At 40.3% G+C, this 26,052-nt stretch overlaps 1 protein-coding gene across 1 annotated transcript in view; it reads left to right on the top strand.

Moving 5' to 3' along the window:
• The window catches only part of UBE2E3 (ubiquitin conjugating enzyme E2 E3), a 55,983-nt gene that overhangs the window by 26,991 nt on the left and 2,940 nt on the right, over positions 1-26,052 (top strand). Inside the window, exons 4-5 of the mRNA XM_036386778.2 lie at positions 23,437-23,569; positions 25,303-25,450. Of these exons, the coding sequence (XP_036242671.1) occupies positions 23,437-23,569; positions 25,303-25,450 (281 nt within the window). The remainder of the gene's footprint in view (positions 1-23,436; positions 23,570-25,302; positions 25,451-26,052) is intronic.

Here is a 26,052-nt window from a genome sequence, read left to right as displayed (position 1 = left end):
GCAATAATAAAAAAAAACACTTTGGCTTGTCCTCAGCACCTGAAACACACCTTTATGATTGTCAGTGATTTCATCCCAGCTGTCTTTTCAGTTCCAAACAGTTTGGGTGACTTTTGTTGAGTCTGTTCTGTGAACATGGAAGAAAGTCATGTTAAGTGCCAGAAGCTGGGAGCTGAGAAGGGCCTCAGCCCTTGTGCAGGCAGGGCTGTGTTGAGGGTCACTGTGGTGTCAGTGAGCTCTTACATGGAGTCATGTGCGTATTGGAAAAGTAGAGACCAGACTTGCAGGCAGTATCTACCAGGGGGTCTGTCTTGATTTCCTGCTGGCTCTGGGAGCTGCTCTCCCTGTGAATGGGGGTGTGGCTGGCAGCATTAGGAGCAGGGCTGAGGCAGTGCTGCAGTGAGCTCCCCTTTCTGTGCTGCTGGCAGGAAGGCAAGGAGCACGAGGCACAGGTGAGCTGCCAGGCCTGACAGAGGATGCCAAAAGGCAGGTCTCCACAGAGGCATGAATACTGTAAGGGAACACCAGCTGGCCGAACTTCATCTTGAAGGCTGCCCTTCAGTACAGAACTGTCACTGGATCCTGTGAGCTGTGTTAATGCAGCAGAGTCTAGCACAGCAAGGGCAGGATGGCCAGGGCGCTTGAGAGGGACTCCCTCCACACCCTGCACTTGTGTGGAGAAGACAACAGGAGCATCGTGGAGCAGGAAGACTGGGAGAGTGTTTTCTCAGAAGGAGCTCTTCCCTTGCCTTTATCTTCCTGTGCTCCAGGAAAACATCAATACTCGAGTAAAGGTTTTTTTTCTTTTTTTTTAATTAAATAAAAAAACCAAAAAAACATTACTTAAAACAGAAGGTTCAACTGGAGCTTGTCAGGAGGAAATACTCAAGTCTCATGCAGGTACAGAGAGGTTGGTGCAGGACATTTTGTGTGCAGAACAGTGTAATGACACTTGCATAAGATGGTCTGCCTGTGTCCCAGCTTGGACCCACTGTGTTGTGGCTTTATTTTTTTTTCAGACACTGTGTGAATCAACTCAGGAGCAGGAGGTTGAAGCAGCAAGACAGCTGCTATCCTCTCCTTGGAGACAGGGAAGTATCAGCATGCCACCAGACCTGCTTATATTACATGGGCAAAACATGCTCCGTTCCCTTCTTCTGTGTGTTTTTCATCTAAAGGTTAGAGCACAAGCTGAAAGAATAGAGACTTTGAAAGGCAGGGCCCTCTGCCTAATTATGCATTAGACCCCTTACAGTAAACAAAAAAGGAGGCTGTCCCCTAAGTGGTCTAACTGCTATTGTACAAACCGACAAAGGAGTTAATGGTGCTCAGTTCCTGCCTTCCCTTGATGTTCACAGAGCTCCCAAGCACTGTCTCTGCCTGGAAGCCTTCTCTGTGGCCAGGGAGACACTTGCCCTGTTAGGTGTGAGACAAGGAGGGGGAGGATCATTGTTTCCAGGGAAAGTACTTTTGGCAGTTTTACCTGTGAGAGCCAGGAACAAGCTTGGGTGCCTGCCAGTCCATTCTGAACCTGTGATTTGGCAGATGTGAGGTAGTAGGAGGGAGAGCGCCCAACAAAAGTGGAGAAGCACACTTAAAAGATCAGTTTGTTCAGCTGTGTCCTCTGTGTCCATGGGTAGCTGAGGGCCTAGCACTTCTTTTCACGTGCTGACCATGCTGCAAGGAGCAGCAGCCTGCTGCAGAGGGGAAGAGCAGATTGGCAGCCTTCTCCCTGTTTGGCCCCTGGCAAGATGTGTGCCCTCAGGAGTGAGCTTGGAAAAACGCTTCCCTAGCAAAAGGCTTGACAGCAATTTAAATGGCTGTTGAGGACCAAAGGAACCTGCTTTTGCTTCCAGCACTGTGTGTTGGAAAGCAGCCCACCTCTCCAACAGTCTCATCCTCTTCATGTTCTCTCTGGCAGCTTCCACCGTGGTAACTCTGCCTTGAAACACATCTCATGATCCTGCTTTAGACCAGAGAGTGGCAAAAGGCTGGTGTGGGTGGCATGGCTCTGCTTTGCAGTTAGCTGCAGTTAGTGGCCACTCATGAAAATGGCACCTGTTTCAGCTCTTTCCTGACCCATTCTCCAGACAACTTGCTTTTCTGCATCATCCCAGAGTTTCTTGAATCTCTCTTATAACCCCTGGCTTTTAGTTGGAGGCTTCAGGATTATTTTATTTTTTACAGCTTTTCAAATTGTCCAGAAGTCCTGCTGGAATTCTTGGTTGGCTTCCAGGTCTGGCATAAAAATGAGCTGAAATATCCATATTCTCCACTGTCTTCTTTTTGTTGCTGGACAGGCAAATTGTTACTTGCCTGAGCTCTTACTTCCCTGCAGAGACCCTGGAGATGCAGGAAAAGAGCTCAGCAAGGACCTCTGTGTAGGTAGAACAGGGGACAGAAGTGTCCTCCTGGCTGCTAACAGTGACAAATGTTGTGGGGAGAAGCACTGTCTGTATTTGTTTGCATTAGGAGGACAAGGAGACATTTACAGCGAGAGGAAGGAAAACACAGTTTAAGCATATTTAATATTCATTTGAGTTTAAAAACCCATAAATGTTTATAATCAAATAGATAATTCAAATTTACTGAAGTATACCTTCAACAAGGAAATATTGCAAGCTAAGGGCTTTGTGATTGCTTTGTTGATGGAGGATGGACGTGGCTGAGGTTATTACAGTATTGACTTGAAGAGGATGGATTCGCTAGCAGGGTGGGTGATCTTGTCTGGCCTCAGCCAAGGGAAAAAAATGAGGGGAGTGAAGAAACTAGTGCCAGCTTGTGGCATTGGCTGAGTAATCTCAAACAGCCATAAATAAATTGTAGCTTTAAAGTTATAGAAATATATGGTAAGGAAAAGGAAGGTTTCATTCAGTAGACAGGATAGTGGCAGTCAAGAGAATTAGTTTACATTTTTATTAGGCATTCTTATTAAGGGAATGGGAGAGCAGGATTTATTTGCTTCCTGACTCATAAGGCTTATTGGGGATGTTTCAGTACTGTGATCCTTAAGCATCTCAGACTAATGAAAAGATCATTTCAGGGCTCTTGAACTGCTTTATAGCTTGTGATAACAGAAAAGATGTGTTTATTTTGGGAGAGATTGTTTAACTGGTAAAGAAATGTTCTTAAGCACTGGCAGAGCAATATGCCAGCAGTTGTCACATGCATATGTAACACCATAGCTGAATATGGATCTAATCTGTTTACCAAGAAAGTAAATAATAAGATTGTGGGGTTTACCCTTGCTCAGGACAACAGTGAAATAACCTGAAGAGATTTTGTTTCTTATGCCAAGAGATTGTATCTTATTTGGAGAGATTGTAGAGGTTTTTACAGATTTTTCTGTAAAACAAATATTAATCTGAAGAAATTATAAATAGATTTTTATCTAAAGCACTGGAGGTCTGATTCATTTTTAGTTTTATTGCCTCTTTTTACATTGTTTATTAATTCATTGACTAAACCAATTCATTAGTTATACGTTATCAATATTAATAATTTAGTTGTTAGTTGTTAAATGCTAATTATTGTTCATTTATTAGATATACATTAAAGTATACTTTATGCCTTAGATAAAAGCACAAATTTCCATCTTTTAATGAATTTTGAACCAAGTAAATAAATTCTTACTAGCATTTCCTAGTGTCCAAAGTGTGCATTCGTTTAAAGCAACTCCACTGACATCAGTGACATTAGCTGAGCCTCAGACAAGACTGAGAACAGAATTTGGTCAAAAGGACTGAAATCACTTGTTCATTTTAATAATTCTCTGCATAGCCTATGCCAGAAAAATATTTCCATACCAACTAAATATACCATTATAGACCCTGCATGCATCCTGTGATATGCTATAGATTAAAATAGCTTTGCTGAAAGCTTCTCAACCTCCTCCATTAAACTTGGGAGGAGTATCTACCCAGAAACCCTTTAATTAGGAAGATGTCCTCAGTTTTGGATCTTCATTCACCTTGATTGCCTCCTCTCTCCTGCCCTGTTGCATGTTTCTTGGATTTGCCACCAAAAGCCATTCACAGCTCAAGAGCTAAACCTGCTCATCACATTGACATAGGTAGTGAGTAGTCCAGCTTCAGGCTGAGAAATCAGCTCCTCTACCTAGATCTCCCTGGCTCCCTGAGGCTAGTCAAGGTCTCTGGTAAATCTTCAGAAATGGGGACAATAGGATCTCCTCCTGTAGTGTGTTCTGCATGGAATGTTTCTAAAATTGTTCCAGACAATGTAAACTCTTTCCTCTCTAGGAACAGAAGGTAATACTGTGTATTTTGCTGATCTGATTTATCATTTTAAGGCTCTATTTAGTCGACCTCCTGCTGCTGGCATTTGTTACATTTCCAGGATAGTAAAACTGAGCCTGGCTTTCATAACCACTAGGAAAAGGGTCCTCTCTGCTCCACTCCTCTCCACAAGTTCCCACTGACCCTCTGCTGACAGCTCCTCAACTCTCATGTGAATTCTCCCCCTAAGTCTGGACCTGAGCACACAGCTTTTGTTTCATTTTTGGACACGCCTTTGTATGCTGCTCTTCTAAGTAAGAATCAAGATTGCATCCAGCTGCTCCAGACTATTTAAATTTTTCTGAAAGCATGTTTGTCCTGGAACAGCCCCACTGAAAGGAACAGAGGAGTGGGACATGCCAAGCATCTCCTTGGCAGCTCTGAACAAATCCTGCCTGATAACATGTTTCTGTTTGTTGTTCAACAGTGGAGTAAGTTTATTGAATTCTCAATGATCATAATTAGGCTTCAAAAGTTAACGTTGTGTCAGCACACAGAAAAGCCATTGAATGTTGCCTTGGAGTCAAATTTCAAGCTTGGTGTCGCTAGTTCCTGTGTGAGGGTACATCTGCCAGGGCAATGACATCTTTAATCTCTTCTTCAGCAGGTGTTCCCATCCAAGACCAGTAACAGCTCTAGTATAGAGCATCTTGTCCATTCTTTTGGTGCAGAACATACAGAGGCAGGCCCTCAGGTGCTGAGGAAGTAGTACTGACCCCTTTCCAGCCAGATTTTACTTTCTTTAAAATCCTGTGTGAATAGCTTCATTTGATGAACAGCTCCTTGGAATGCAGTGAGTCAACTGATAGAGTCCAGTTTACTTCATCAAATACCAAATTAGTCTCTACCTCAGCAGAGTTTGTTTTTGGTGTTTCTGTGATTAAAAAAAAAAAAAAAAAAAAAAAAAAAACAACAACTGAATAAAAACCAACTAACCACAGAGTTTGAGGGTTTAGTTTTCAGTTGTTGGGTCTTTTTGGCTTATTGTTGTTACAACACCCGTGGGACCTGTTGAAGTCTGGAGATGGAATTTAACCTGGAAAATGCCTCACTGTTACAGAGTAGGGCACAGCCCAGAGGCCAATAAACACTGTACAGATAGCTTGAACTTCTCAGCATCACCTGTCTTATGCCAGGCAGGATTGATGTAGCACTCAGCTGGCTTGTTTCCAGACTTCATTTATGGAGTTGCCATGAAGAAGGCCTGCTTCTCCCTCCCTCAGCACTGGTGTGTCATATTCCCAGAGCAGAGTGTGGCACTGAGGTGAGTTTTGGGAAAAGCAACTTTAATATTTTTCCATAGTACTTGTGTGCACCACATGCCGGTAGAGTTTTCCTGCTGCTCTTTGCTCCTTACTCTGATTGCTTATTTCTGGAGATGGCTGCTGGAGCCTGATCATTCTCGAAGGATCTTGAAGGTCATAATTCAGTAGCTGTGCAGAAATCTCTGAGAATGTTTCTGTAGGTTTTAACTGTGTTGTGTGTGCCTTTGCCAATGTGTCTTCTGTGGGTGTGTCTGAGCTTCAAGGCTGGGATACCCAGCCTCAGGTGTGTGAAGAACTTTCTTTGTCTTTCAGGGAGAGTTGGTTTAGTTCAGATGTGCTGCTGCTGGGATCATTTTTTTGTCTTCTTCAGTAATGCAGCTATGTTTTGAATCAAAGTCCTCAGCTAAAGTAAAAGTACAGTATTTGAGAAAACTAAATCAAAAGAAATCAAATGTTTCTGTTATGTGTTTTAAAAAAAGTCTGTTTACAGTTTTATTTATTGAGATAGAGGGTGGATGAGATAATGTCTTTACAGATGAAAACCATTCTTACAGATGGGGGTCTGCAGAGTAAATTATTCAATCCTTTGTCTTTTTGTAAATATTTGAGTATTGCCATGTATCATCTCAAGCTCTGATTTAGATACAAGTTGCAGAAAAGTAACATCAGTGTCATGTATCTGAAAGAAAGCAGGAGGCAGGGAAGCGGCCCTGTGCAGGGCAAGCGTTGTGGTCAGGGAACTGAGAGCAAGCAAGGAGACTCTCAGCATATTTGGCTGAGAACTGACTGTGGAGAAATCAGAGGATTTTTTATGTCTTACCATTTTTAGGCTTTCTTACAAAAAATGAGGATTTGGAGTACTAAGCTCAGAAGGAATGCAGCTGCTGCTGCTGCTTGGACAACTTTACAAATATTCAAGTGTAAAACAATTGCAAATCTGAATGTGCAAACAGGCTAATTGCAGTATCTCTAAAACTGTACATACTACTGTCCCATACAGTTGCTTTTTCTGTTTGTTTTTCAAATTGAGGATGCTGGTTTTGCCTGTTTTCATGTGTATTTAATACATCCTGTTATATATTTCTTGTATATTTGCCTTATTCTTCTGTTATGACAGTGGCATTCGTTTGATATCTTTCCTAGCAAAAAGGCCTTGCTATTCTCCAAGACTTTTTCTTCCTTATCAAAGTTAATGATTGTATAACATGTAATTCCTTTTAGCAGTGGAACTGTTGCCCTCATAACTCTCTCAAGGGATATTAGTGGTGAACTCAGCTTGGCATGTGAGCCATAGCTGTTCTCTGGTATTTCGACTGGCAGGAAGCTGGGTACAGACAGTTTGCTGTATAAGTTATAGGTACAAAATATTTGTCTTACTAATAGGTGGTGTATCTGAAATTGTGAAACATTATCTAAGACAGAGTGTACAGTCAGGTAGTTAAAGGGAATGTCAGGAACTTGTAGGAGAGTTTAGACTTAAAGTTGTCATGTGTAACTTTGAATTTAGCATTACCTAGTTTATGAATATTTAATCATCTCCTCTAATATTTCCTTGTCATTTTCCCTTTCCTTTTTTATTCCTTACTATTGAAATATTTCTAGATTTAAAAGAAAGACTTTTGAGGAGAAATAAATGTTGACAGGAGGAATATAAGCACTGTTAACAGATCAAAGTATTTCAGGTAACTGCAGCAAATTTGCATTGATATAATTTTGAGATTAAGATGCAAACAGCTAGAAGCTGTTTAGACTCATCATCCTCTTTAGACTTAATTTATAGTAAAAACATTATTATTTTCATATTACCCAACAGACGTAAACCAGCTAAGAAGTATTTTGCCAGTATGGGGAGGGAAGGGTTGAAAGTGGAAGAATGGCAAAGAGGATGGTAGATACCATCAAGTGACCTTGCAGCTGGGAATGCCAAGGCCTGGAGAATAACAGTGTAGGAAACCATATATTATGCCTACTGCTGTTTATCCTTTGTTTTTTTGAGAAGAGGAATTTCTGTGTAGAGATAACGCAGGTGTTTACAGACACTTGGAGGCCCTCTCCCACACATGCTTGAGCTCCCTGTCTTGGGAGGGAGATCAAAACAGAGATCATAAAAAGCAGAGAGGAAAATCACAGCATGGTGTTAACCCATGTGTGGCCCTTTGATAAATGGGTGCAAACAGCAGCCCTGGTGCCCTGTCTGGGACTGGGCTGAGCCTGAGGGTGCCTGCGCCCTCAATTTGGGTGTCTACAGCCCAATTTGGTTTTGGGATACTCTAGCCAGTGAGGTAGCAAAATAAATTTACTCTTTGCATTTCAGCTGTACATTTTTGGTTGTCCTCAATCAGCTGTGTGTGTTGATTCACACAACCATGTAAAAAGAGGGTCATTTGACTAGAAACTCAGGAAGAAAAAACACTCTAGTTCTCAGTAGTTGCTTTTAGTTGTATGGCATGCTCAGAAGTAAAGCTTTGTAAATAAAACTCCTCCAGTTTGAATATGAGTCTAAGGTGAGTAATTCTAAATCTAAGCAAGTTGGAATCAGTGATGGTGGATGACACTTTGGTATTGCTGTGTGTCTGATATGTATTTTCAACAGATAGGAAGCATGTAACTATGTCATTTATAATTAATGTTTCTTCCTTGAATCCGAGGGATTGTCTAGTGAAACGAATTTTGTCCTCATGGGATAAGGATTGTCTTCATTGTAAGAAGAGTAACAGAAGGATTATTAGGGACATATTCAAGGAAAGGACAGAAGATCTATTTGGAAGAGATGGGAGGCATTCAGCTGAGCCAGATGGAGGAAGAGAGGTAGAGAAAACGTATGCACATTCTGGGAGAGCCGCAGTCAGTTTCTGTTGGCTGAGTTTTTAGTGAAGACATACTCTTTTTTCTTGCATTCCTGAAGGGAGGTTGAGAAGGCTGTGAATAGAGTGGGAAGGTGTAAAGAGCTTGAAAATTTGAACTATAAGGAGGCTGGAAACATACAGTCTGCAGAAGCGGTACATTAGTTTTGTGGACCAAACTTGTCAATACTAGTCAAACAGCAAATAGATAAAGCTGGAGGCAAGTCAGTGTTTAAAAGCTGGGATTTATTTCTCTGTTGGCTGCTTTCTGATGCCAGATAGACAGCTATGTTTAGATTATTTGTGCTTGGCATATCAAATGTACCATGTTGTTTAGATACAACCCTTAGCCATTCCTGCTTCACCTTTTTCCTTGACTCTATGATCTGCTGCTTGGAGCTGTGCCCAGAGACCATTCAGAAGCTAAAATCCAGCCTGTGCCTGTTTGTTAGGCAGCACTTTATTGGAAGTGCCAGCAAAATTGCATCCTGGCTCTTATTTGGATTTGCGGGTGGAGGCTGACCTTCAGAGCATTAGGGATTTTGAAGGCTGGGATATTTGCAAGGTGGGTCCTTGCTGCTCCATTCCTGCCGCCTGGGGAGGGTCTCCAAGAGGCATCCCAATGGCACTCTCTCTCCAGAGCCTGGCAAGCTCACCCTTTTCAGTGCTCCACAAAGTTCTCCCCACATGACACTGCAGGTCTGGTCAGGATCTGTAGCTCCAATATAATTGAGCTGAGTAGATTAGTTTATGACTGTGTAGGCAGTAGATTTTTAAGTGACTAATGTAATTCTTGTTCGTAGGAAGGCTTGGCAATAACCACTTAGTTGATCCAAGAAGCACAGAAATGCCAATCTGCAGAGTATATATAAAGGTTTCAAAAGGGAAAGAAGAACACAAAGAAGCATCATCAAAAACATATCACCATGACATGTTCCACTTCATACTGCTAATTGCTCTCTTTATACCTTGAGTGGTTTAGCAGCTTTTATAAGGCATGGATTGCTGCATCTTCCATGGCTCAGATGAGTCAGTGGTTATTGGGGTCATGCCAGGGGCTGGAGGTCTCTCCAGGGCAGATCTTGAAAGGGAGATGCAAGTTCTGAAGTGTTTGAGAGGCCTGTGAAAGTGTTATAGATTGACTGCTTCAGAGCATGCTAGGTGATCTATCTTTTCAAAAAGCCACACTCGTAAAATTGCTGTTATAACAACTGAAATTTGTTAACATTAAAAAAAAAAAAAGAAGATGCATGAAAGTGCTTAAGGCATTCAGGATAGCTTGGGGAGCCAAGTGCCCTGGAGGAAAATGGTGTAAATCTTTTCTTTGTTTTTAAATATGCAAAAACTTAGGATGGGCTCCTGAGAGCTGCCAAGGATTGCCAAGATTGACAAGGAAAGCTTATGGAAAAAGTCAGAAATGACTGATAGATCAGCTCAGCATTGACTGTCGTAAGGAGAATAATACCACATTTTGCAGTACTTCTCTTCATAGAATATATTCTAAACAGTTTTTTACTTTTAGTCTGATTAAAAAAAAACAGTGTTGCTGCTTTAGCATTTCATTTTTGACACCCATCTGGAAGCTCACGTGGGCCTCAAGTTCATCACAGCCATGTAGCTCAGGAGCAGCACTGCCTTGAATGAATGAGACTTCTTACTTCCTTTCTCCCAAAGGCAGAGAGGATGTAACATGTAGTAGAAGGGGCCAGACATTTCCAAGTTTTGCTGCTTGGGCCATGCCAGCAACAGAAGGATTATGTCATTTTGTGCCTGCTAAAAGGGCAGCTTCATGTCACCACAGTCTTCCTGAATAGTCATCCACATGTGACCACAGCTAATTCTATGTTTGCCACTTACTTTGAGCCACAGAGGTGTTTTAGTGAATACTAGTTTTGCTTTAAAATGTAGCTCAAATTAAGATCATGATTTATGTGTCACGTTTGGGACTTTACTTCAGTTGAGTGTCAGTTCTTATAAACTTGATGTTTCTGAATATTTTTGAATATCATCTACTAAGAACTATATTTTAGGTACTTAAGGTAGTATTTTGGAGAAGGGAGGTAAGATGATGCTTGCAACAGATGACCTTCAGCCCTCAAGAAGTACAGAGTATTGTAGGCTTGCTTATTACCTAAAGTGCATGCATCTAAATACATTTAAAACTGAGTGCTGATAAAGGTTACTTATTTTTATAGTATGTAATTGACAACATCCACAGAGTAGAATTTGTACAAAATAAAAGTGAAAGTATTGCTTCCAGTTTTAGTCATGACAGTCTTTCTGCAGGTGGCATTCAGCAGTCTTGGTATTTTGCCCAAGGTGAAAACTCTTTTGTCCAAAGAAGTTTAAATAAAGCAATGCTGATGTTGAACAGGACATTGCCGCTGTCCAGCTACCAAAAATCTGTATGTCACCCATTTCTCTTGGCTCTGGGCATAGGATACATTTCCTACCATGGCCCCTTCCATAGCACAGTGAGAGCATGGTCAAACATTTGCTTTGCAACCAGCTGCACATACAGAGATGCTGCCAGCTGCTTTCTATGGTGTTTCAAAGCCCTCTCAGTCATGCCAGCTGGAGGATTCATGTGAATGGGGTCTATACTGGGGTCTATATTCCCACTTTGTACTGAGTCCATCCAGTTACTTGGTAAGTATCCCTGTGGAATAGGTTGTATCAAAGTGACAGTCTCCTGTGTCAGCAGTACCGCAGGAACAGAAAGACTCAACCAACTCTTCATCTTTTTCACTGTATCCCCCAAGAGAAGACATTTTAAAGTCATTTCCATCCTTGTAAATTGTAGACTTGTATACTCAGTGCTCTGCAGAGTATATATCTTGCATTGCCACTAGCATTTATTTGGAGTAAAATATTGTGGACAAAGCTGTTGCATCTAAGTAAATGTCTGACTTGGTCCTTGGTTCTCTTTTCATCCTCCTATAAGATTTTATTTTAGGTTATTCTCAATAAGTGCAGCACTTGATTGGCCATATGCTTGGCAAAACACAGATAATTTACAACTGTTGTTTGTATTAATTTGTGTAGTTCTGAAGTTATTTTAAAAACACAGCCTAGAGGACTTCTTCCAGAATTAATGTTTTCACATAAAGCTGGAAATGCCCATACATCTACTCAGATCTCCAGAAAAGTGCATTTAGTTCATTGGTTTCATGCTGAAGTGTTAACATTTTAGGTTGTTTTATTAGGAGAGAACAAAGAACTCCTGCCTTGTTGAAAATTTGGTACACAAAATAAGGATGAAGAGGTTCCAAAAGAGCTAATGCTAAGCATTGGAAACTGGATGAAGCTGTGCAGATTGGAAAGATTTCCAAGGCATCTGGTAATTAGCTTCCAGTTCTTATGAAGTCCTGCCCTATGAAAGCTGCTGCTTGGAGAAGGAAGAACAGGAGTGAGATGAAGCCTAACTCTGAAAAGCTGGATCTTTGTGATCACAAATTATCAGTGGGCTATGGAAAACTCTATGACTACTCCTTTGGAAAAGTAACTCCTACAAAAAAAATGTTCAGTAGTTCTCCCATTGCAGGATTGTCTTCTGTTCTGACATTTGCTTGGCACAATGGGGAAAGGGAACAAGCTATCAAAGAGTTCTTCCTGGCTTTCCCTGCCTGAGCCAATGTGCCAGCCTGCCCCACACCAGCTTGCCATGCTCCCCAGCAGCTGCACCACAGCTGGGAGTTGCTGGGGCATGACTGGCTGGTTCCTCCCCTGCCCAGCCCAAAATGCCAGAGAGGCTTGGCACTGCTGTCAGAGCTGGCACCTGGCAACCTTCTCTAGGCAAGTGAGGTAGCATGTGCAGGTGCAAGGGACCTAGAGCCAGGCCAGAGCCTGAGCCTTTTGTTATTATTATCATTATTGCTGTTGTGATTAATACTACTGCTGTTATTACTATTTGGGTTTTTTTGGTTTGTTTGTTGTTTGTCACATTAAGGAAAATTTAAGCAAGAAAGAAAACTTGCTAATTTAGTTAGTTTTGTAAGTTGTCTCTTGGGAGTACTTATCTACACCTGATAAAGGATAAGGGGTGTTTGTGGGGTTTCTAAGTTCATATGCATAAACCTTCAAGCACTGAATGGGAATTGCTGAGACCTAGTGCTTTGGTTACTTGTTAGAGACTTGGGAGACTGCTTCTGTACCCTGTTCTGCCCCTTTCCTGTGCAGGTACTTTCATCAAGTCATTGCCCTGTCATGTTTATTATTCTTTATGCAAAGCAGAATATTTATCTTGTCTGCAGTAAAAGTGGTTAAAAACAAATTATGTATTTACTACTTCTTTTTTTTACAAATATTTTATCATCTAAACATCAGCAGGCAGACCCAGCACACTCACTGCTAGTAAAAATACTAGTCTTTTCAGCTCTGAGTCTATTAAGTGCAATGAGCAGACAGCCTGTCTTAAGCTAATTTTATATCAGTGCACTACTTAAAAATTAGGCATTTGCAGCAGAAGTTCTATTGAGATTTGTTATCAGAAAGAAAATTATTTTTCCTAGATTGCAAATGTAAGCCAATGTGTAGTTAATGGTGTTCACTAAATTATACTGACTGAAAATATGAAGGAAGTAGAGTTATGTATGAATATATAATACTGGGACATGTTGGAAGAGATTATACTTAATTTGTATATAACCTGATGAATTTTGCTGCAGTAGACATTATCTCCACTGATAAATCATGCTTATAGCTTCAAATAAAAACCATACACAGTGTGAGCCTTTTTTTCTTAAGATCACAGCCATTCCATGTCTGTGTTGTAGCAGTATCTAATTCCTGAATGTGGTGCAACTTGTGCAGCTGCCTGAGCTATTGGAAAGAAGGATTTAGCACCCAGTGTCTGTGCTGTCCATGTGCTTTTGATTTGCCCAAGGTTGAACTTCTGTATCCTGCTGCAGGCAGTAAAATGACACTTCCCAACAGCTGCCTCGAGTCTGGGCTGTGAGAGAAAATGACTTTTCTTACAATGGAGTTCCAGCATATCTTAGTCCAGGGGTACCAGTGGTCCAAGCTCAACAACAGAATTCCGTGGGGGTCGCAAATTCCCTAGCTTGTCCTAAGCAGTGGCAGCTCCCTTAGAGAAAGGTACAAAGCCCTGCTCCCAGGGCTAACCCAAACACTCTCTGCTCCTTACACTACAGCTATATCCACAGAGAACATTTGCTTTGAATATTAAATTATTATTGGTAGAGGAAGCAGTAGCTGGGTTGGATCTGGCTTTTCAATAAACAGATTTTACTAGGTGAGACTTGTTTCACTCAGGTGTTTATTCACCTTTAGTTCCCCTGAAATGATTATTATTTTTACATTTTCTTTAGTGAAGTACACTTTTGTGGAGTAAAATAAACTCATATCAGACATTGATTTATGTGCATTTGTATGCATGATGCTTTCTCTATTCCTTTGAATTGCTCTGCTTTTGGAGCTAAAGTTGGTATTCCCAGAGTGTTTTAATGCTTTTTATCCACAAATTATATTTACATATTCTCTGTACCAAGTGTTGCTTCATCTGTCTCCGGTTCTGCACTACACAAAGCAGATTCTTATCCTCAGCTGATTTGTTTTGAGACTCTCCAAGCACTCATATTTAACTAGTGAAGTGGACATTGTTGGGCTAATGTTTCAGAACCCAAATGGAGCCTGCCCTGTCCTGGTACAGGGTGGTTAATGCCCATAATGTTAGATCACTCCCCAGCTGCCATACTAAATGAACATTGTGGAACAGTGTCAGAGAGAGGATCCTGAGCCCTGACTTTATCCCTGCTGTAGCTCTGGAGCTGCACATGCAGAATATAATTCCAGCATGTGTTAAGCTAGTTTGGGTTGAGCTGCTGCAGCCCCCTCTTTTGCCCTCCTCCCCACTGCAGCAGTTCTTGTGCTGGTGCTGGCATCTGAGCCAGTCTGCAGCCAGCTTCCAGGAGTCTTGGCAGCAGTCACCGGTTACTTCTCAACTTGCTCAGCACCACAAAGCAATTAATATCAAATAATAAATTAGATATGTAAAAATTGTCAGCAATGATAAACTTGCCCCCTGCACGGAATGTGAAGCTTGTCATCATTTTGCTCTAAGCAGAGTTTAAAGCTCGTAGCCAGAGTTCTGGTGTTCATTTCAGTGGAAAAAGGAAAAAAAAAGTGAAAAGCTCATTTAATCAACCCTCTGTGTAGGAAATTTTGTTGGCCAGTGTGGAGACATAACTAAAGACAAACCTTCTGAACATTGAACTGTTGTGCTGAACAAGGTTCTTGAGTTTTGCCTAATCAGATTCATGCCCCTTCAAAACAGGTAACTACTTTCCATTCACCTAGTCCACATGGTGACCCCAAGCACGGTTGTAAAGGGGCTGGACTGGAGAAGGTGTCCATATTGCATGCAAGGTGGGGAAATTCTTGGTGTATGAACTGGGAAAGAGCAATTTTTTTTTGAGAAATACAGCCCGTTTCTAGTTACAGAGATTTGCATCAGACTTTATGGCTTCAAGGTAGGCATGTGACACAGGGAGCTATGGCACAGCACTTTCTGGTTTGTTATGCTGTACAGTCTGATGTGGAAACAGATAGAGGCAAGAGAAGAAAGTATTTAAAGGTAATAATGGAATTACATTTGGCAGAAAGCCTCTGCTAGAAGGTTAGGAAGACTGGACCAAGAACTGACTTAGACGCTGAAAATACAGACTTCTTTTGAATGAAAATATTCAGTGCTCACTACAGGTTAACTTTCAGGAAGTTAATATGAAACAGCTCTAAGTACAGAAGTGATATGCATGTATTAGAGTTCATAAATCCCCAAGCAGGTGCTTCTTATTCAGAGTATTAATGTGTGGTAATGGAGGCAAGGTTATCTGACTGACTGGTTTTGACTTTACTTCTCTGGGGCAAGCTGGAACTTCTTAGCTGAAGTTGAAAGCTGATTTTTTAGAGGAGGGGGAAATGCAACTTCTAGCTCTGTTATTATGAAGTGGTAGAGAAACCCAATCCTGGGCACCCTGGAGGTGGAGGAAGAGGCTCCACTGTGGGAGCACCAGGCATGTTGGGTGTTTGCCTTCTTGACAGCTGGGTACACACACATTTCAGTGAAGGTAACTTCTCAGCAATTCTCTCTTTCTGGCCTTTCATGAAGTACCTGAATAAATCATGTTCTATAAATTGCACTTTATCCTTTTATGATATTAGAATCAATTTTTTCCACAACATTAACACTGTTCACAAGTTTAATCACAGAGTCTGCCTTTGGGCTTGAATTATCAGATGATGGTGATTCTCTAATTCACCAGTGTGCTTTCTGTCTTGAAAAACATTGTTTGTAGATGTTCCTTTCAACTTTTGGATGAAGGTACCTTCCTTAGAAAACAAAACATCATCTACAGAGAGGTAGAAGATTTTTTTAATACCTTGGTCACATTTTTAATACATTTGGAATTGCCTAATAATTAGGTATTTGGTGCCACTGGATAGCTGGAGATTTCATTTGAATAGCTTAGTTAACTTGCAGGCTTAGTCTGTTGAAAATTGCCCATTTCTTGTTCTTAGGCATGAGTATTTGTAAATTTACTACATTTTTAAAGCCAGTTGTATTTTTAGTTTAATTAGGTCTTTTAGTGAAATTGTTTTAACTTCTTTCTTCCACCATCTGAAGGGTGTGCATAAGGGATGTTGGGAACAATATGTTTTTCTCTTTGTTGACATTAAAAGTGTTACTGAAAATATTGGGAGGAAATCCTAAACTGGATTTCTCAGTGTTACTTAGCTTTGTGACATGAAGATATTGCAGTGAAGGGTGGAGGTGGCTGCTATCTGGGGAACACGTGGATGCCCCAGAACAGCTGAATGACTTACTAATAATGTAAGCTCCTGAGGGTGAGGTGGTGGTCTGGGATCTGGGAGTTGTACATTGCAGTCGTACTCTGCAGCACACATCTTCTGGATGTATTTGTGGGTGGACGCCTTAAACTAAGGCTTCACAATTTCTCAGGTACCATGTGACTCTTTCAGTGTGAATTGCTAGAATCACTATGGAGGCTAAACATACTGAAAAACAAAATATGTGCGTATCCCAAATGAGTTTTGTTTGTGTTAGGAAGTTGAGAGGGATCCTCTCTCACAGAAGAAAAGCAAAATTTTCCATGTTTGCTAAACCCAGGTTTGTCAGTAATTTTGAGTGGAAGAAAAATGGGAACTGTGTACCACTAGATAAATTTCTTCAACGAAAGAAGTTCTTCAATGATTTGGCCCTAGTACAAATTGAGTTTTATATCAACAGCAAGAAAAAAATGTTTTGACATTAGCACTACAGGTCTTTCAACAGTGATGAAAGGGATCTGGTCTTTTACTTTATGCTAAATTAAAGCTTTGTTATTATGAACACATGGCGGAGTAGCAGGAAATGTTTCCCTTTACTGACTGTCCTGCTCAGGGTTTTATTAGGTAGTATGGATAAGTTCTCCAGTGTAGGCATATGAGAGGGACTTCTGTGCATATTACAAGTTAGTTCATGCTGAACATTTGGTTTATTTTAAATTTCTTCATGCCTATGAGATTTCTGTGTTCAGAAACAGCTCACATTTGGTTGTCTTTTGTGTATTGCCTGGGTACGACTGCTGTCAAGAGCATAGACATAGAAAATCTGATGTGTTTTGTTACATGTTTAAGTATTTCTGTTGTAATTTAGCAAACTGTGTTCTGGTATTTAGTTGCCTTTTCAAAAGAAAAAATACAGGAATTCTGCCTCCATAATTGGCTTGGTTTGTTCTGGAAGATGGAAAGGACCTGCACAGATTTCTAACTACAGCAAGATAAGTCCTAGGAACTAGCAGGAATACAAGGAGGAAAGTAATCTAAAGCTATTGTAGCAATGAACCAATTTAATGGGGCTTTAGGCAGTGGAAATACTGTCAGCTTTCCAAAATACATTGCTTGGGTTTTCTACATATTACAGCTTTGATGAAATTAACAAATGATTTGTTACTTAGCTTCCTTTGGTAACATGAGTGTATATTCTTCTAGTAATGGCAAGTTAGCACTGGAGGTTCTAGTGGTGTAAAACATGTCTTTCCCTTCAGGGTTTTTAATAGCAGAGCTGCACTGGCTGAGGTCCCCTGATGATACAGTGTCACCTGAACCAAACACAGCCCTGTGGTTGCATTTCTAAGCCAGAGCAAGCAGCTAAAGTTCATGCCCTACTCTGGCTGCAGGGGGGCAAATGACACCTGATTAAGCATAAAGCTAATAATCCATGGATGGTTTGTGAACATGTATGGTTTGGCCAAGTTAGTTTAGGCTGGATCAGCACTGTGCTTGGAGTATCCATGCTGCTTTTGAGGAGCTCTCGAGTTGCACTTGCTTTGCATTGAACCATGTCCTTGGGCACAAGTCCTGCACTGCTTTATAACCAGCTGAATTATCAGGGGATCCATGAGGTAAAAATGGGTTCTTTTTTTTTTTTTTTAATGCTGATTTCTAGACTTCAATCATAAGGACATTATAGACTTTAGGGAAGTGACACAAGGAAAGATTTGTACACTGAACTAGATCCTTAAATCCTCAATTCCACAGAGCCTCAGTGGATCTGCTAGAAGCAGTAAATAACCTTTTCCAGCAAACAAATGTAGCAGGTAGTTCAGTGGCAGGTAAAATAAAAACATTTGTAGCTATATAAAGAACACAATAGACTGGAACTTTTTCTTTGTAAAAAATTGCACATAACCTATAAACCTTAATAATAGTGAGCACCTTATCAAAATGTGTTTTCTGCACAGTTTTGATACATTGCCATAGACAGCCCTCATGTGTCCAACCTTAGAAAAATGCTGTAATCCTAAAATTAGGGCTATAATTGTAGCTCCTGCCAGTGAAAACAGAATGTTTTCTGTGTCTACAGGATGTAGTACCCAGATTCTTTAAGTAGAGGTGCTTAGGTACTGGTACTGATAATATGAATGCTGAGAATAAGCACTGCAGAGAGCCTTGTAAACAAGGCATTGAAAAATAAAGAAAACATAAATAGTTATCCATGCTTGTCACAGGTCATAGAACTCAAAGCCACACACAGACATATGCCTTTTAATTAATGTTCATTTCCTTTCTTGCACTCTATAACCAAAACCACAAGAGTGCCTCCACACTTGGAAAAGATAATTAAGAGAAAGAAGGATAATTGACAAATTTTCTTCAAAGTGTTGAAAATATCAAAGCAAGAAAATATTTTGAGCATTTTTTATTCCCATGCTCAACATTAAAACATAACTACTGGTAAGTGGTTTGTGCTCTCTCCAAGCCTCACTGAGCAAGTCAGACAGCTTGCAGTAGATAAAGATCCTTTGGTTGCTTGTGAGATTATTTTTTGTTCTTTAATTACCAGCAGCATGATAGTGTGTATCTGTAGCTAGATAAAAAGGTAGTGTGCTACTAGATAGGGTTGTCTAGCTCTGTTTTCACTCACTTTCTCATTGCATGGAGGGGTGAGGAGGATTTTCTCAAGTGCTGAGTTTAGCGGCTTGAGTTAGGAGCCAGGCTCCCCATGCTGTTGGTGAAAGGTCACCAGAGGGAGATGGAGCCACGTTGGTGTTAGGGAGCATTTAGATTTTCTGGGGGCTGCAATCACTCTTCTCTCTGCCCTGATTGTCTGGGTAGCCTGAGGGGCAAACATCACCATCCACACTAGATATCCTGCATGGTATACATGAATTTCCACCTCTGTGATAAGTTGAAGTTACTTGAGCCTGGGGCACTTTTCTTCCACTGGAAATGAGTTCATCAAGCTCAGAACCTGAGATGGTGAAGCAGGCAGAGTCCCTACAGATGGAGTCTGTACATTTACTTGAATTGTATATGCTGGTGGGATCTGTCACAGCCCCTTTAGTATCTCGTGGTGTCCCACTGAACTAGATATCACAGCTTTATTTGAGACAGTGGTGTCCAAAACACAGCCTTTTGTGCTGGTAAGATCCTGAGTGCCTTTCTTCCAGAAGGATTTGTAAAAGTCAATTTCCAAAGCTGGTTGAAGATTTCACAGAGCTTCACTATACTGTAGCATTATGAAGTGGATTTTTCAAGCACAAGGTTGTGGAACATGCCTGAGGGCATTTTTCTTTCTTTACTTACTACCTCCAGTTGAAATAAGAAAAATCAAAAGAGATATCTTATCCCTCTCTTAAAGCACCGACTTCACTTACACTGCTGTAAAAATTACATAGTGACAGAGTTGTGGCTGAGCAGTCTGTGAAGAACTTCCAAGAGTTTTACTCTGGCTGAATCTCAATTTGAAATAAATGTTTGGGAAGGATGAAGGGAGGTCTTTCCTTACATAATTCTCACCCCAGGTGCCCCATTTGGTTTCTTAGCTGCTGCCTTGGTAATAATGAGTAGAGATCTTTTCCAGCCTTTACAGTTCTATGATTCTGCCAGCTTGGGTATCACACCTGAGGGTGGAGCCTTTGAGAGGAGAACATGAGGAAATATTCCACCACTTAAACTTGTGCTGTGTAGACACCCCCAGAGGTTTTTTTTGAGGTGTAGACCAGTACCTTTAGTTCTGTGATACCAATCACATTTCTCATAAGGCTTTTAGAGTCAGACACACTTCACTGTTGGAAGCTTCCAAAAACAAGCACACCTACCCCCCAGTTTGCTATATGCTGTTGCAGACTCATATTCTATATCATAATAAAGCATAACACAGATTTAACATCAAATTTACCCAAATTACATTTTCCTTCATCCTTTTTCTCCTCAGCACAGTCTCAGGACTATGAAGTTGCATTCTGCCGCCAAACTTAAAATCTTGTGTTTTAGAGGAGAGCTGTTGATAGCAGTGCATTTAGTAAGTGCAGAAAGCAAAATGCTACCAGCATCATTGTAGATTGGAAGTTTCTTGTCCTAGTTTCTTGTCCTGCATTTCGTTCCATATGGACAGCTTCAATGCATTTTGATTTAATAAATTGTAACAAAAGCTGAACTTGGATTTCTGTGACCACTGCATTGGGAGTCTAACAGGCTTCTTGCTGGTGTGAATGCTGCTGCATCCACATGAATGCTCTTAACACTCTTCTGGGAAAGCTGTCCTTCATGTTTGGGAAACTTGAGAGCCAGGGTTCAGCAGAGTTAGGTTTGACAGACCTGCTGTGAACCCATGGGCCCCTCAAGTTTAACCTCATGTCTTTTCAAATTTACCATCTGAAGTCACACTTGTAAATTTAATCTGTTCTGTGGACTAGCTTGGCTACAGCATGGTCATAAATCCTTTGTCTTATCTGAATCAGGTATATATCCCTCAGTGAAGTGGCATAATGAATATTTGCTTAGGAAGCAGATGCAGCCAGTTAACTCTAATTTATTTTTAAAAAGCAATCCATCTTTAATGTATGAAGTAAACCTCCCTAATTCTGCAAATAATATTTTGTCATTTCAATTAAATTGCTTTGTTATTTTGTCTGAGATTTTTTTAGCCCATATTAAAAAAAATAATCAAGTGGGTTTTTTATTGAGAATGAAGTATTGGTGCCTTTACTGAATTTGTAATGTTCTGAAGCTAATTTATGAGGATAGCAGGCTGTTAGCAATGGCCTGCACTTGTATGCTCTGTAGCCAAAACACTGAAGTTGTCATTCAGACCTGTTTCTCCATCAAGATTTTGTGTTTTGTGGCTACCAGCTTATGGATGCCCTGGCTCTGATTTGCTAAGTGATTACCAGAGAGTTTGACCCTGGACTGGTGCTGTGCTTAATCGTGACTGATTCACTGGGCTGGAACATGTCACTGATTTGATCCATCCATTTCATTAATTTGATTGAAATGCATCCAGCTGTTGGGGGTGTATGAAAGAAAGGTACCTGACATGCAGGGCAAGAGCACTAACCTCTGCATTAAACTATAAAGCAATCATTAGGACATCTTATGCTGAAATTGATTTGCTCCACAGAAATTTGGTTTTCAAGAACAATATTAATTAGCTGTAAGCTTGATGAATGTCCAGAATTAATTGAAACATTTCAGTGCCCTGTGTGGGTTTTAAATGTTGTCATTACTGCCCCAATATTTTCAGTTCTTACACTAATTGGTTTTTAGGGAGTGTGAATAAAATTATCTTCTGGAGTGACTGAAGGTACAAATGGTTCATTGCTTTACCAAAAATGGACCTGTTTGCTTCTAGATTTCCCTTTTTTCCCTTGTTTTTTTTCCTTAAAACGTATTTAGTGTTTTCCTTCCACTTTTATGTATGCATTGCAAATAGAAAGAAAGATTTTAGACCCAAACTTTATTTTTGACAGCACCTGTAGGGTTTTTTTTTCCCCAAGCTGTGCTCTGGAGGCCAGCATTCTATTGTTATCTACTTTCATTTTGGCAACAGGAAAATAGCTACAGCTTCATAAAATATTTTTTGTTTTTAATTAAATAGGATGTCATCCAAATTCCATGATTATTTTGTCCTGTTTATGAAAGAACTGCAACATTTGGCACATGAAATGTCTACAAGATAAAAAGCATCTTGGAAAATTATGAATTGAAAGTGAATTCATAATCAAAATTAGCATTTTTTTTCCTCAAATATGATCTTAATGTAAAAATAGCTAAATTTGGGGGGGGGAGGGGGGGGGGATTGCAGATCCATAGTGCAGACTGCTCATATTCCTTGTCTCTGATGAGTGTCTCCATGTTTGGCTACATAGTAAGGATGGATGTCCAACATGTTGTGTTACAGACTGCAAACATATGTATGACAAATACATGGGGTGACGTGGCATAGGAAGAGCCTTTTATTTGTTGGGAGTTTCCTCTGTGTGTCGAGCAGTTCCAGAAACCACAAATTCCCAGACTCTGGTGCCATGCCCTGTCACTCGCTTCATGTGCAATTCACGTGTGACAGTCCTCAGGGCCTGGTCCTGGGCACCACAGAGGGAGAAGGATGGGGCTGCTTCAGCATGGCTGGGAAATGGAGGTGGTGCTTGGGAAACTGCCCAGGTGGGGAGAACTGAAAGGATCTTTCACAGTGCTGTGTTATTGGCTTATCTGCATAGATGTGATCAAGCCATTGTGTCTGCATGAGTTCAGTGCTGTTGCTCTCCGTAGCAGTCAGTTCAGTAAGTTTGGCTCTCAGCAGGGTGGGTTCAGGACCCTTTGTGGAAGGTTAGGTTAATTTTTATCCAGGCTTGCTAAAGATTTTTTTTTTTTTGGCGGTTGTTCCTTTGGGGGACAAAGGGGAGGGGTTTATTATTTGTTTTTTTGTGAGGAGGTTAGATGGTTACTGTGTGATAATAGCATTAGTGACAGCTCAGAAGTTGAGAAAATACTGGATCATTATCCATTCTTCCAAACCTTTACTTTAATAATAATCATGCAGTAACCCTTTCCCTAGTGAGAAATGCATTCTTAAAATAAAATATTTTTGGCCCGTTGTCTCATTGCCGATTGCCCAGAGGCATTACACAGATATATCCTGAAGAAACAGTTATTTGGCACGACTGCTGCAAGAAGCTCAATTCCTTGTTACTTGATTCTCTAGCCCTTCCCCAGTTTTGCTGCCCAAGGGTGTAACATTTCACTCTAGCCTATGAAACAAGTAGCAATAAGTGTGTATCAATATACTTGAAAGCCACATTTTTTATGAAGGTGTGAACTGCTAAAAGCTTGGAGAAGACGAATGTGGTCAAGATGTAAAACTCCTTTTGTGTACGAATATGATGGCATCGAATGGGTGGTGTAGAAAAGGTGATGAAAGGGTGATGTGGAAGCTCAGAGCAATGACATACTCAAGAAAGTAGATCTGGGGATATGTTTTGGACAGTGAAAAACCAGTACTGCATGGTCATTCTATTTCATTGCTGTCTCTCCAAAGGGACAGCAGAGTACCCAGCTTTTGTGCCAGTTTAAAACATCTAGCCCACTGAAATCAGCTGGAAATTGGGCAGGTGTTAAAAATAATCAAAAGGTTTCTATTCAATAAAATGAATGTGAAGGAAATCCATAAAATGCCTCTCTCAAGGGTACATCTGACTCTTTCTTTTCCTCTCCCCTTTTTTCTTTACACAGTGCCGGTCCTAAAGGAGATAACATTTATGAATGGAGATCTACTATACTTGGACCTCCAGGTTCTGTATATGAAGGAGGCGTTTTCTTCCTGGATATCACATTTTCTTCTGACTATCCATTCAAGCCACCAAAGGTAAGGGTAAGGTTTTTATTGTGCTTATCATTTTTTCATGTGAGAAGAATGCAGCAAGCCAAGTGACTGCACATCACTTTCTGAATATCAAATCTGTTTATGGTCTCTTGAAAACTACAAGGTCCAAAATCTTGGCTTGCAGTCTCAGAAAAATCCCATCTAATTTACCTCTTGATTACCACAGTCAGTACTGATTTCCAAACTTCACCAAGTGATAAATGAGATGATAATTCTGATCAATCAGGTAAGATTCAAGAAATTTTAGTTCTAGTAGAAGACAACACAAGACTTATGTTTCCTTATTCTCATTCTAGCTACTAAAATATATGTATAATAGTCTTTCTGTATAAGCCAGATTCCATATTAAATATTATCAGTAATTTTTTAAAAAATGAGGAAAAGCTAAAATAAGTTCACATAGGAAACTGGAGCATTATATTGTGACTTAAAATTGGGTAAATTAGTGTGATGAATTTCAATTATTTTAAAATGTCTATTTACTACTGCTAAAATCAGCAATCTTGTTTGATAATGTTTTTGAGCAAAAGCTCTTTTTATTAAATTAAACTCACCTTAAATTAAAATGTCAATTCCTTGCTCAAAAATAGTGTGGACACCTAATAAATTGTAATTTATTAATGGATATGAAAGAATTTAAAGGTCATTCCCTTTTCCCCTCCCTTACTGCCAAATAACAGCTCTTGACCAAGTCACCAGAAAAGACACTGCAAAACTCTCATAACTAAATATCTTTTGCCACACAACATTCCATGACTGACATCTTTGGCGGCTATAACTATGTTACTACAGATCTAATATCTTTTCTCATTCCCAGGATGAATACAACATAAAGAATATACATTCTGTATTTCATACTTCTCTTTAACCCACAGCATTTAATATGTTCTGAATTAAGAATGTTATACTGAAGTGATGCACAGTTTTAGACAAATTCTTCATTCAAATCTTGTAGGTTTTTTTAGATCATGATAGTTTTTAAATTTTCAGGGTACATTGTGGATTCTACTCCCTCCCCCACCAGTCAGTATGAAAAAGAAAAATGTCCATATATTCTTGTGCTTTGTGTTAAAGCAGTTACATATTAAAAGCAGTTACATATTTCTCACTTCTTATTTGTGCAGAAGGTTCACATGCTCTATCAATATTAGTCTGAAATAATTTAAGGATGGATTTAGTGAGTGTAATAGCATTGTTTTGGCTGTATATTATATTCTGCCTAATGAAGGGTAAGGACAAAGATTTCATTGTTAATTTAACAAGACTAATTTTCATGGTTTGTATTTAGGCATTTGAAAGAAAGAAAAAGATCAACTAATACTGCACATGCAGACAAATTCTGTGTACTTCCTCACCTTCAGAAACTACAGTAAAGTTACATTTGTGATTAGAATGTTCCTGACATGTGGTATGTTCAATAAATAGCTACCATACTATAAAGTAGGTCCTTGTTTTTGTGGGTACCATGCAGAGAGCTTGTGTGAAAGCAGTTTTATGCCCCTAATCTCATCATGGTACATTTGTTAAAGGCAGCCCTGGCTTCAGAAAATAGTCACTCTTCTGTTAAACAATTGTGGTTTGGAAGCCAAGCAGAGAGGAGCTGTGTCTGCAGAAGCTCTGCAGAACTGGGAGTCCCCCAGGCTGCTCAGAGCCAAGAGGCACCATATCTGGGCAGCACTGAATGACTCTTTGTGTCTCTTATGCTGTGATTTCAGGTTACTTTCCGCACCAGAATTTATCACTGCAACATCAACAGTCAGGGAGTCATCTGTCTGGATATCCTGAAAGACAACTGGAGCCCTGCTTTGACTATTTCAAAGGTTCTGCTGTCTATTTGTTCACTTCTGACAGACTGCAACCCAGGTGAGGAGCTGATAGTTCATTGAGAGACTCTCAGTCGTTTGACTTAGTTGCCATGGAATGTAATTTGTATATTTGATTGCATGAAGATTAAATAAAATTTAATATTTTTTTAATTTGTGGTGAAGCACTCCATATTAGATGTAGTCCCTCTTTTATTGGTGTTTTTCACTCCTGTGACACAACAGAAAGTAAACAGCACTAAGTCCTTTTTTTTCCAAGATATGATGGAGAAAATAAGCTGATGTCATTCGAGGTCTGTATTGAAGGAGGTTCAGTAAAGGAGTGTTCAGTCCAGGAAAGGAGCAACATTCTCCTGAGTTATAAATCCTGCATGTCGGAAGAGGCTGCAGGAAGTCTCTTAAGACAGCAGTTGAAAGGCTTAATCTTGCAAATGTGAGGGAGGTGATGCTCAGAGACAACTCTCCCTATTTCAAAGAGGCTTCCTTGATCCTGTGGGGAGGGGAGGAGCTCCATGGAAGCAGTACAGATTCTCAGCAGCAATGTGTGACCAGTGTCATTAGGCAGTGGATGCTAATTGCCTGCGGTCAGGGCAGGAACTGAGCAATCGTGCTAAGGGACCGTTCATTTACAGAAAGTGGTCA

The sequence above is a fragment of the Molothrus ater genome, chromosome 7, assembly GCF_012460135.2.
Source record: "Molothrus ater isolate BHLD 08-10-18 breed brown headed cowbird chromosome 7, BPBGC_Mater_1.1, whole genome shotgun sequence".
Lineage (NCBI taxonomy): Eukaryota > Metazoa > Chordata > Aves > Passeriformes > Icteridae > Molothrus > Molothrus ater.
The sequence above is the reverse complement of the archived record's forward strand: the minus strand, read 5'-3'. Positions and strand labels throughout refer to the sequence as shown.